The sequence below is a fragment of the Toxorhynchites rutilus genome, chromosome 2 (genome assembly GCF_029784135.1).
Source record: "Toxorhynchites rutilus septentrionalis strain SRP chromosome 2, ASM2978413v1, whole genome shotgun sequence".
Lineage (NCBI taxonomy): Eukaryota > Metazoa > Arthropoda > Insecta > Diptera > Culicidae > Toxorhynchites > Toxorhynchites rutilus.
Window position 1 is genome coordinate 132,761,387 of NC_073745.1, and position 13,799 is coordinate 132,775,185.

Consider the following 13,799-nt stretch of genomic DNA (forward strand, 5'->3'; position numbering starts at 1 on the left):
TGTTTATGAAATTTGTCAGGTGGTTGTTGATTAGATTTAAATCAACGTTCACTGAAAAGCAAATTTACAAAAAAATTCTACGATCAAAAAGATCGAAACAAATCGAATAAAATGATCAATTTTCGTGATTTTTTTGAGTACAAAGAATTGATCCAAGAAATCGGAAATCGGAGAGGAAAAAATCGATCGCCCAATCTTAATGGAAATACTATCGATTCTTCGAATTTGTTTTGTCTCGGATGTTTTCTGAGATTTTCCGCGAAAATTCTCCGTTGTAGCATGTTGAATATACATCTAAATAAAGTCCCATTGTATTCACTGTATAAGCACATCCATGGTTCCCTTCAATAACTACCCAGATGTATCCTTCGTCGTCACGTGTTGCAATATACGACAGATTGCTGAGAGTAGGAGAAATGGGGGGAATTTGGACCCCCTATGCAAATCGCCCAATATTTCCGAACCAATACGGGCTAGATAAAAAATGTCAAATTGTGCACTTAGATATACTTCTTTTTTTTCAATCAATAATGTTTAGACATTATATCAAGCTTCAAATTACCAAATCTTTATCTATAAAAATGGATTTCTGTCTGTCTGTCTGATTCTTAAGGGCTCGGAAACTACTGACCCAATGAACATAAAAATTGGTATGTAGGGTTTTTTAGGGCCGGGGATGGTATTCGTGATAGTTTGAGACCCCTCCCCCTCTCTAAGGGGAGGCTGCCATACAAATTAAACACAAATTTCTACATTACTTGGGAATTAATCAAGCAAATGAAACGAAATTTGGCATATGGAGGTTCTAGGGTGCAATAAATATTTCTATGGTGGTTAGACACTCCACCTCCCCCTCTCAAGGGGGGCTTCCATACAAATGAAACAAAGATTTCTGCATTAATCGAGAATTAATGAAGCAAATGGAACCAAATTTGGCATGTAGAGGATTTAGGATGCAATAAATGTTTTTACGGTCGTTAGATACTCGTCCCCTCTCTCTTAGGGGGGGCTGCCATACAAATGAAACACAAATTTCTGCATCACTCGAGAATTAATCAAGCAAATGAAACGAAATTTGGCATATGGAGATTTTAGGGTGCAATAAATGTTTCTATGGTGGTTAGACTTTCCACCCCCTCTCTAAGGGGGAGCTGCCATACAAATGAAAGACAAATTTCTGCATAATTCAAAAACTAATCACGCAAATGGAGCCAAATTTGTCAGGCGAGTGTTTTTGGGGACACAAAACGTTTCCATGATGAATAGACACTCCTCCCCTCTCTCTCTGAGGGAACTGCCATAGAAATGAAGCATACATTTCTGCATAATTGAAGAACTAATCGAGCAAACTGAACCAAATTTGGCATGTGGGGGTTTTAGAGGGCAAGAAACATTTCTAAAGTGGTTCAACACTCCTCCCACCTTTCTGAGGGGGGGGGGGGTTCGGTTCTGTCATAGAAATGAAACACAAATTACAGGGGCACTCAAACACAAACTTCTGCATAACTCGAAAACTAATCAAGCACAATTTGGGATGTGAGGGGTTTTGGGTATAAGAAATGTTTCTATGATGGTATGACACCCCTCCGTCCTCTGGAATGGAGAGGGGATCCAATTAAAATATTACAAATATTTCAACCAAAAATATTCCTACCAAACATGACAATTGAAAATTTTCGGAAAACTCTGAAGGAAGAAGGGAAAATTCGGAAAATTCGGAAAATTAAATTCCTATATGTTCTACGCACGATGAAACGCACTCATATATCTTCTTCTATCTATACCAATAAAAAAGTATCGCCGAATGTGTTGTGAATGTGTTGTTATAATGATGAACTTTGTTAGAAATACTAGAAATTTTATAGTAAAAGGTAAATTCAATGGGGTCGATAAGAAGATCAATCAATGAACAGTTCTGCGATTGGACCCATGAACTTGCTCATAGTAAGAAAACGTGAATGTTTGATGGTATTGATAACAAAAAACAAATTTTGGGCGGAACGAAGTTTGCCGGGTCATAAATGATAAAATAAAAGAGATGATTTTTGGACATTAAAATTTGATGCGGGGTGATTTGGTCCAGTGTGTGTTTCATCGAAAAAAACATACTTTTGTTTATGTGAAGTATTTTGAGATAATGTCACAATCAGTAACAGTGTTCTGGGATAGATACCAGGTGTTTTGGCCAGATTCCAGACCAGAAAAATTGGTTTGAGACCATCTCGAATTTTGTGTGGATCTTTTTACTGTTGTTCGAGCATTTTCAAACACTTTCGATGCTTGCGCATAGAAAATCTGTTCTTGATGGCCTGCGTTGCTCTTTCAAGCTCCTCATTCTTCCAACGTTGTCTGCCAATCCTCTTTTTGTAATTCAGCGGCATCTGGAATCAATTAGACAAAAGAAGCCTCAAACTTGTAGGACAAATTCACCCCACAGAAACGTGTCCATATCACCCCACACAACATGCAAAAATTAAAATGCGATTAATTTAATTTATTATTATCAAACTTACAGTTTCGCTGCATCAAACTGTTTCTCTTCTGTAGGCGAACAAAACTTTACTGCTCAATACACGAAAAGTTTGTTTAATTAGCGGGAAAAACCTTAAAACTACGATCGGAAAATTCACATTTTTGACAATCAAAGTGCTTGTTGAATTCATGTTACTGTTTTCTTCCACCTGTCGAATTTTACCAAAGTTTTTTTACGTTAGGTACATACGGTTCAAAAATCAAAGAAGATGACATTATAAAAAAATCAAATTGAGCCGTACTTTTTGAAATAAAGGGGTGGTCCAAATCACCCCGTATGTCCAACTCACCCTGTGTTACCTTACTGAGCGCGATGAGTCAAGAAATAGAGCGCTACTCCGATTTAGTGCGGAGGCGTTCTTTCGGTTGGCATAGCGCGTTTTTCAAAGATCTTCACCGCCACGGGTTGCGATATACGATAGAATAGAGTTGTCGAGTTGTTCATTCCCCCTCTATTTCGTATTGAAATACTTTTGATTTCGATCAAACCACTTGCCGTAGTAAATCTTTATTATCAGGGGAACCACACTAAAAGGGTTTTTCATTAAGGACTTGATAACTTTTTTAAAATTAAACACAGATTTCTTGAGTTATTGAGTTCAAATTTATTCTGGTTATAGTTCAACTCTTACATTTTAAGAATTAAATTCGATTTCAGTCATATGAACATCACAGGTCCGTTTACAGCGATCGATCCGTTGGACCCATTTTTCGACTACTCGGCCACACATTTCGACCGGAATGTTGCGAATTTCGCGTTGGATGTTTTCTCTGAGCTCTTCTAAAGTTGCTGGCTTGTCGGCATGGGCTAGAGACTTGACATAGCCCCACAAAAATAAATCGAGTGGCGTCAAATCGCATGAACGAGACGGCCAAACGACAGGTTCATTTCATAACACCAACAGCGAAAATGTAGACTCAAATTTGAGCTTGAGCTTAAGCTTGGGTAGACTGTACGTAATTGCTCTCCGTGATCCGTGAACCAACGAAATTACACAAAGAACACACCGAATGACGCTTGGGAGTAGCAAATCATTATCATTGTGCAAGTTCCGGTGAATCGAGCTTTAAATAGTCAATTACGACGCCGGCCACGTCCTTACAGTTACCAGGGGAAGGTGAGGAATGTTAGTATGATAATCGGCGCCCGAAGGCCAGAAGGATCGCCTCTTTGGCTTGGTTCCCTAGCGTTTATCAAGGAAGGGATAGTTGTTAGTGGGGGAGTTAAAAATCAGAATTCACTGTGGTGAGTGATGTGATTAGGTGTTTATCCATTTCTTCCTTTCCATAATAACCATGGAGAACAGCTATCACAGCCACCCTCCTTTGGGGCTTCAGGATCTTTTTCGGACATGCTACTATAGATATCCGTCATTCGCAGGTGGAGTTCGAATATGTAGACTCAAAATTAGTCATTAAACTATGAACCGCCTGCCGGCTGGGACGATTATTTCGACCGAAAATTATGGTAAGCGCTTTTAAAGTTGCAACCAGCGATTCCGAATTTCGGTAATAATTTTTAATAATTATCAAGCGTATAATATATATATATATATATATATATATATATATATATATATATATATATATATATATTGACAAACGTTTTGACATTGACAGATCATTAAAGGGTTCGTTCACACGAAAACACAAAACTATCAAGTCATTAATGGATGACCATTTTGAACAACAATTAGGTTTTCATCCGCAACGAGTGTTGATATTCAAGATAGAACAGAGAATTGAGACATGAAACACATCGCTGATCCGGTTAAGGATAGAGAAGTGCTCTCGGTTGCATTTGCAGGCTATCCTGGGATATAGTCCGCCACCGCGTGTAGTAGCGTATATTAAAAGTTTCTTTTGTCTTTTCGGAATTTGTTTTGTCTCGGTTGCTTTCTGAGTATGTCCACGGAGTTGTAGCATGTTAGAAAAACGATTGGATAGAGTTGTTGTCTCATTCACTATGTAGTAACATTCTGAATAGTGTTCTGTATTTACTCAGGAGTATCCTCCGTATCCTCCGATCAGGTAGAGTTTGACTGAAAAATATGAAAGAAAAAATACAATTATTGTTTACCTCTGAAGTATTTTTTTAACTGAACAAGAAATTAAATTGTAGAAAATAGCAAGTCATGTCATGAAAAATGTTACTGTCCCCAAAAACATCCAAATCGGTTATATAATAAATCGAACGTTCGAGATGAACGGACGTGAAAAAGTTTTATCCGGAAAAGAAGGGAATTTTCACAACTTAGGTTTGGACCACGTATTGGAATATACGACAGACCACAGTACTAAGTACGATGAGTCACGGAATAGAGGAATAGAGCGCCTCTCCGATGTATTGTAGAAGCGTTTTTTCGATTGTCAAAGCGCGTTGCTCAAATATCCTCAGCGATCGCGTTGGAATAGAGTTGCACAAGCGATAAGACTCTCAACATTTCGCCAGGCCAGTTATGCATTACTCCTCCATTGCGTATAGAAATACTTTCGATTTTCGCGGTTTCGATCACATCACTCGCCGCAGTGAATCTCCTCTCCAACACCATGATGTTCGAAGGGAACATTTCGAGAGGTTTTATTCGCGAAAAATAATATTTCCCACTCTTAAAATCGTGCGCCATAATAAAGTCATATGGAAGCTCGAGCAGAAGCTGCTTCCCACGGAACAGCACTCTATTCGTATTATCGTGCATTTACTGTTGAATCGTGCTTGGAAGCGATTCTCTTCTCGGTCATCTGACAATCATAATATTTATAGATTTGATCATATAGTAATATATACTATTAAATACTAATTCCATAAGCAATGAACTCAACTAGTTGCATGTACTACCTAATTTATGTGAAGTGAAGAAATACAAGTTTTAAACACCGATACCCGCTAAAAATCTGTCCGTTAACGACAGTCAATTAGTTCTATAACGTCATATCCCAAGCCATCGTTCGCGTGCCACGATTGATTGTAACTAATGGAACAGAAGCAGACAAAGCGCTGGCCATATGCTGTAATCACGGATACAAATCAGTTCATAATTTATTTACAATCCAATAAAATCGATAAAACACCATACGTACACACCGTTTCATGCAGTGTGACCAACGCGCGTGATGGCCAGTCCTTTGCACGAATGTCACTTCCCTCTAGTTTCATATGAACTTTCATATCGCGATACAGTGCACGGAGGGCCTACTTCTAAAGGCCAAACTATCCTGAAACGGTGTTATCCTCACGAGCCAGCCAGTTCAGACCTTGAGCTGTATTGACCAGCGTGGGAAAACTTGTGTCGTCCTCGGATACTACTAGGAAGCGTGCGAAACGGCTGTTATCCAGTAGGAGTTGAGCCGTGCTGAAGTGTATCCTGATTTTACATGCTGTTGGCTTTATCGAGTTTATCAGCAAACTTGAAACTTGAAAATGCTATTACAAATGGATCGATAAGGATGCATATTGAACACGTTAACAGTGCTCACAAAAAGTGAAAACCCTCATATTGTAAATATTGGAAGTAATGAAGTAATTGAAATATGATTTGAGTACTCGTTAGCAAACATACGTTGCAATTAATTGTGATCTGTGTTGATAGAATGAGTGACGCCAGCGAGCCAATCAACGTTAATGCTAGTGATGCCATGAATGATAGTGTCGTAGTCAATGTCGAGGCAATTGAAGACAGCGAGTGCCCCCAAGTCGGTAGCATTTCTGTGTCATCAGAAAATCATCAAACTTCACCTGGCTCAAAGCAGATACGAAATGGAAGCTTGCCCGAGAGCTTGTTATATCGCAGTTCTCTCAATGTGCTGCTGCCAAACTTCATCGAAATGGAGCAACGCGCCAGTTCACCGTTCAACAAACTTCACCAGCGAAGGGCGATACAATCAAGTCCACTAAAAAAAGTTCGTCGCTACAGTCAGGGTGCATTTCCACTGCCGAGAGTTAGCCGGAGCATTAGCGAGGTAGGTCAAATGTCACTGTTCGCATTATTGATAGTTTATAATTTGAAATACATTCTGAATGGTACTTTATGCGCATTTTATTTTTTCATCGAATAAATGTATAATTCCAACATGTTTTGTTATCAATTAGTTGAGTTAGCAGATTTCATTTCTTAACAGATTTTAAAAAACAGCGTTTCAGCGTAATATCAGAATAATATGTGACACTTCTTGGAGCAAATGTGATAAATTGTGAGAACGTGAAATCCATAACAATAACGATGACCGATTATGACACTTCCATACCAATTTTTAAGAGCGAAATGTTTTTTTTCTTTTGAAATTAAAATTAGTCAAAATAACTTATTGATTTTATGCAGTTGCAGTTCTTGCCCAAGTTCATATACATTACATTTTTAGTTTTTGGATCGGATGTAGTTTGTGCAAAATTGTAATATTCTCTAAATAATTCATCCAGGATATCTTCTCACATTAACAATTAGGATTGCGGATGTTTACGTTCAATTGCAATGGACAACATCAACTTCCTTCGGTACGGAGTGCTCAAGAAATTCTTGCACGAATTGATTTTTGTAAGCAGGAAAACCGAAATCATTCCACAAATCTTTTCCTAGAGCTAAAGAATCAACTGCAATCGTTGAGCACGAAGCCAACTGGACTCCTTTAGGTCATTCTTGACACTAGGCTCTACAGCAGCAACAGTTTGTTCGTCACGCACCGTACGAATTCTCTGACGATGCGTGTTATACTGTAGAGTAAAAAAGGTGCGCAAACGATTCGTGGTTACTCCAATTAGTTACTCTGACGGACGATAATTTCGACCGTAAAATGAACCATATTTCGACCATAAGTTTGCCAGAGTTTGCCAGGGTAAATTTCTTGCCTTGTTTAACCAGAAGCATTCAACTAACCAGGGCTTCCCAATATCAAAGGGGGATCAGGATCAACGGATCAGAATGCACGTGTTCACATTAATCGTTAGACCAACAACTTTCCCATTTTTAGCACCATTTGTTTTCGGGACAGTTGCTGTTCCAACGATTGGAACAATTATTGAAACCTCCCTCAGTCCCCACAGTTCCTTGAGTTCCACGGTCAAATTTTGTGACCATAGGTCTCCTCCAGGTGTTTGGTCCAGTGAAATAGCGACATCGATGATGGGGACTTGTCAGTCGCTCTTGTGCCAAAGGGTGTTATCGGTCACAATAGGTTGTTTATGTAGATATTTTCTCTCTAGTGTGTAAACCAATTTTTATTTTGTTTTGACTAGTATAATTGCCCAAATTGAACGTAAATGTACTTAACACAACATCGCTCCGACGTGGTTTGACATCAGACGAAAAAAATCCTGACAGATGTCCTTCCGGGAGAAATGCGAGGTGACTTGGAAGAAGAGGGTAGCTAGATCAAGCACTTAGTCCGGAGCTAGGAAGCGATAAGCAAATTAAGAAGTTGAAAAGAAAAATAATTGAAATGAGATTGAAAGATAAGTTGTGGGAAGTTTGAAATCTTAAGAAGAAAAAAAACGTGAAAGTAAAAAGTGAGTGGTACAGCCAACCCTCCTATAACGCGGTACTCTCAGAACGCGGTCCCCATATAACACGGAGATGAAATTGCGACAGCCCTCCTATAACGCGGTTTCCGTTCAACAACGTCCCATCAGTTCTTTTCGTGCAACCAATGCATGATTTTAACTGGAAAAGTTTTTATAAACATTCAAGACAATCTCTTAGCCGTTTCCGACTTCGGTTTCAGGCTAGCTCGGGCTTAGAGGATATGATTCGCAAGTCAAGATGTGTTGCAAAATTAGCTGTTATTGCCAAACCTATCGAACTACTCGGTGAGCTCAAGGCAGATCTATGGAAAAAGGTGCGCCCGTTTGGTAATTAACCCTCCTGTACTCGTGTGCAAAATCATAACACGTATACTCGCGCACAGTATCACAGACCGAAAGTTGAACTTCTCTGTAATATTGCTATTGTATATTTTTTAGACTTTATTGGTATTTATTTGAAGAAGAGTGAAAAAACTCCATAAAATATGTTTTCTTCATCTTAATTCAGTTTTAATAGCCATCTAATTAATCCTCCTCAATACAAAGTAATTTTTGATACTCCAACACAAATAACGAGATTCGACTTTTTTTCCTGTTATTAATTGAAAGTAAGCAACTGAATATAATTCACGAAAGTATATAAAGCTATGAAATAACATAAAAACGTATTTATCGATTTGGATTTCATTGGTGTAAGAATAAGAACATATCATAACTTAATGCTCGAGACAAATTTATTTGTTACATTTCATACAGCTGTAGCGTGGTTTTCGGGTCTTTTTTCGAAGAGAAGAATGTATAATGATCTTCTAGATAGTTACTAGATGATAAAGGTTCTGGATATCAAGTTCGCATATTTCTAATATTCTTCGTCTATGTGTTCTTGGTAAACAAATAATAATGCCTGTTTTTGATGGGACATGAAAAATGATATAGAAGGATTTCTAGGAACTTCCTGTCACTTGTTTTCTAGTTATATTGTCCAAGCAATATGTTATATTATAATGTATCCCCGAAACGTTCATTAGATTGTAAAAAACAACAGTCACCGATTAGTTTATAGTTTATAGTTAACAATTCCTCCTTAACACGTTAAGGATCGCACGTTTTGGAGCAAACTTGAACGCTACATTTGTTCGGACTCCACGAATGAGATCGTTTCCTTCGATGTGGATGAGACGAAGTTGATCCATCGGCAGGCCTTGTTAGATTCATGGCAAACCAAGGATTTAACTTTCAAATGTAGAAAACACGAGTTATTTCGTGATCCATATGTAACAGACGGAACGCGAAACACGAGAAAACTCGTCAGCGGTCCGCAATGTGTTAAGGGCAATTCTTTCACAAGCTTGGATACGTGTTACCATTGTATTTAGCGAGTGAAAAGTCACTTGTCCAAAAAAGTTACTGCCATACTCGCGTCGGTGTCTCAGACCGAAAGTGGTAAAAAAGTGATACACGTTCCCTTCCTACCAACTCATACGATACGCTAAACGATGACGACCAACGAATGACGAAGCTAGAGAAAATCTCAAAGTCGTAGTGTTGATGTTTTCTGAGAAATGAACGAATTATTGATTTCTCAATCTCACAGACCTTTGCCCGAGTATAGGAGTGTTAAGCTGAGTTAGAAGAGCGGTAGAAAATAGTACGGCAGAAAGCGGAAGGGGGTTTATCTGAAATGTTAAAGAGAAAGACTTTATTCGAAGATAAACGTTTTGCGTGTAGCAACGTTGAAACGTTTGCAACATGAACTGATGTAGAGTTCACAAATGTGCACAAGCGTATTGTGTTTTGTTTACAAAAAATAAGTATACCTTAAAAATGTTTACAGAAATAATGTGAAAAATGAATAGGCGAAGCCACTTCCTTAACTTCAGCATCATCAACGTCCATAGTCCCCATCCAGGTAGGGATTCATTTTTATCAGAGAAGATCACCCGAGTGCAGTTTTGAAATTTTAACATTTAAATCAAAACTTTTATTTTAGTTTTGATGTAGGACTACGTCTTTGATTTCTATATAGGAGAATCCCTCTACGAAAAATGTAACGTTTATTAAGAGTTTTCAAATGTATATTACGCAGAATCGTTCGTACATATATCATTAGACAGCAAATTTATCCAGCAATTTTGTCGCCTGAGACATCAACATTGGAAATAATAAAACAAGATTCAATGTCAAAACATAAATTAAAACGACAAACGCTCTCTCGGTAGCCATTCGGCCATAGTTTTGTGCGTTTCGAATTTGATGAAAATTTAGTTTATTTGACCTGATGTTTGTGACAAATCAATAGTTTGGAAGACTGTTCACATATTCTAGGGGAGGTGAACAGATGTTTTGTTCAATTTCAGTGATTATTTCGCATATTTCGCATTTCGTTGTTTGGGGGGCAAGTGGTCAGTGAAGTATTACTACAGACAATGATCTGTTTTCAAAAAGCTGATATAACTTGTCACCTTCTGCTCCTAAAGGGGTCCCTTTTGTGGTTTTGACCCAGGAAAAATATACCACACCAACCAAAACCAAGCCTCATTTTGAAAAACGTTATGTGTTTCCTACTACGTTTTTGTACGCATGAGAAAATTTCAATTACGATTCTAGGTGAATGGGCCTAGCTCATTTCATACATGTATCTACTATTTCAATAATGATTTAAACAAATTTGTTCAAGAAAACACGCATAAATCTATCTCTTCTGGCGTGATATGTGCGAGTGACCACTTTGCCCCCCACAGGTGACCACTTTATCTCCAAACTAAAAAAAAAAGTTCGATTTTTCAACCTTTTTTCTAATAATGAAAAATTGACTATTTTCAATTTTCATGATAAAAACTGCTTACTATCTTGAACTACAATAAGTTGAGCTACAATATTCTTCGAAGAACGGGAATTTCGGTGGTATGTGGACACAGGAAATGGGCATGTTCCTTAGGGTGACCACATTCCACCCAAGTTCCCCTATCACAATATCATCAGCTGGAAGCGCACGTGAAGCTATTGTCGACACCGATTGTACATGCGCATTGATCAATGCAACATCCTGAGTAGGATCAGGAAGGATATAAATTGCACAGAGATCTTCTAGTTTTTTCAAAATTGATATTTTTCGAAACATCCAGTCCATGTCCTCATTAGATGAGGATTTCGCTCTCATTACATTGCCCTCAGCATAAATTTCATTACGAAAAAACTAAATTTATAATTAAAATTACTCTCCGGTAGCGTTAATACGTAAGTACCAATGCTACGTACTGACACTGTTACTGTGTATCCTAATTTTTATGAATACTAATAAACAATATTGAAAAAAAATTTAAAAAAATCGATTCTTTTAGTTTTTCACAGTTTTTTTTCAATTTTTTCAGCTTTTTCCAGGTTTTAATACAAATTTTTACAGCTTTTTCAAAAATTTGGTTGGCATCTCTGGTCCAGACTGATGGCAAAGCAGTTTCCTTCAATTGCAGATCCACTCAAACTTTGTACGTGATGAATGCGAGTTGTTCCAGATCAGCGTCTTTGCGCACGAGTTTTCGAACTTCGATTGGCTGTTCCGTTTGCAGACAACTTTTCAACAGTTTGGAAACAACATCCTCGGTGACGAGGCGCGCAATATGGCGTCATTTGTTTACCAACATATCATTTGCGAGGATTGAAATCGTTGAAATCACGGAGATAGTAAAACATTTATTTCTTTATTTCTAACTGCATGAGCGATTTTCATATTTCGGTTTCACATGGAGGTGTTCACATTTAACATGGAGTTTAAAGTTAGCCACTATTCGACTATTTAACCGGACCGAGTTGTAAACAACAGTAATTGGCAGAACCAAAATGTCAGTGGACCGCAGCAATATTGGGTACCCTGGCAATATGAGCGATTTGACGTTTTAGTCATACCCCTGGATTTGGACGGGTCTCGAGCACTGGTAGCAATTCGATTTCATTGTGAAAGCTTTCCGCTAGGCGAATGATGTGCGCAGAATATGGTTTATAAAAAGCTGCATACAAATCACAAACAAATGGCGCTGTCGACAGAATCGGTGATTATGACTTCAGACGGGTTGAAAAACAAACGATATCACTCGCTTTCGCTGTCCATTTATCGGTATTCAAGACCAGTTCGAAACAATCTTCCCGAGATCCAAAGCCGATCTTGATTATATAGAAAACAAGGTGAGCTAAGCCCGGGTAGTACGAATAAGCCGTGGATCGAGGTATCGGGGTAACGGGGATCTGGTTCTGCAGAATACACTTGTCTGCATTGGTCGTTAGTTCTGACCAAGGAATTGTCGGACAATCGCACAGGTGGTACTAATGACCGACTTTTGGAAGTCGATTAATTCCTTCTTCATATTTCACACCCTCTGTCTTCGGGACAATCCCAGTTTCGGAGAGAACGACTGGAGCAATTTTTGAGACCTCCCTTAACCCCCCGCACATCCTCGAGTTTCTGACAAGAAGTTACGAGCGTGGAGAGTGGTGGAGTATGAAGGCTTTCGACATGGACCTATACGTCGAAGTAGTTGCGCAAACGCTCATCTCGGACATGGACTGAGACAAACTGATGATTTTTTTACCTAGATCTTGCGATACTACCATACAACAAACGACGCCCAGCTCACTGTATGAAAGAGACATTCAACAGTCTTCGCGCTAGCTGTCTTAGCACCAGGAAGTGTATTCAGTGTGCCGAGATGCATTTCCCTGGAGAAATGTATTCCGTATATTGATACCGTAGATCATAGAACCCACGACATCACATATAATCATGTCCTGAAAAAAAAGGTTGTCGTAGAGGGGCTCTTCCCGAAGCACGAACCAACGAAGGAAGTATCCGAACGTGTGCACGCCTCCAACGAAGAACTTGGAGCTACGATGAAAAGCCTGAAAGTGAAAAAGCGCTTGAATCCTTAACATGATTGAAACTGGCGACCCAAGAGTCTTCGGACATGTTTGAAATGAAGCTGCAGAAATGTCTTACTTCCCCCATCTACAAGTTAATTAGTTAGAGGATACACTCGGGAAGTTACTAGAGTGGATCATCCTCAATAGGCTATCCAAATGCACGAAAGGTGATCAGAGTATATCATGCGGGAAATTCGAGTTCCGAACAGAGAAGTGAACCGTGGATGCTATCCGTATAGTGGTCGAGGAACTCGGGAAATCGTTCAAACAGAAGTTTTTTTTCCCTGGATATGTGATATCCTAAGAAGCTCATCCCTAACCGATTCCTAATCTAGAAAATGGAGCAAAGATCGGTGAAGATCATCGCAGGAGTTCCACAAGGCTTCATTGTTGGCCCAACGCTAGGGAACAGATAGAACACCACAAAACCGAAGTGCTGCTGGTGAGTTACTGTAAACAATATAGCAGGCATAAATCAATGTCAGAGGACATATAATAACTACAAAGCGCATGCTGAAGAACTCGGGCGTGGAAATTGATTTCAACAGCCATTTCGACTACACCTGCGATTAGACGGCGATCACCTTTCATGCCGAACAACGCTGGACCTCGCAGGTTTCGGCTCATGGCTTTTCAAGCAGTCTTCAGAATACAACGCGGTGCAGATGAATAACAAGTTTTTTGAACTCAGTTGAGTTGTCATTTTTTGTATACACATGAGATCTGGCGAAGGAGCACGGTCCGAAACAGAAATCAAATGTTTTGTTGTCAGCACTGTTTTTGCACCGAGTTTTGCGACGTGTTTTACGCCGTATGTTGCGCCGTATTTCTATACCTGTTT

General features: G+C 39.0%; 1 protein-coding gene across 2 annotated transcripts in view; it reads left to right on the forward strand.

Moving 5' to 3' along the window:
* Positions 1-5,251: 5,251 nt before the first annotated feature.
* LOC129770575 (anoctamin-4) overlaps positions 5,252-13,799 on the forward strand; it is a 31,888-nt gene continuing 23,340 nt past the window's right edge. For both annotated transcript variants that reach the window (XM_055773496.1, XM_055773497.1), the window contains exon 1: positions 5,252-6,492. In XM_055773496.1, the coding sequence (XP_055629471.1) occupies positions 6,124-6,492 (369 nt within the window). In that variant the 5' untranslated portion in view covers positions 5,252-6,123. The remainder of the gene's footprint in view (positions 6,493-13,799) is intronic.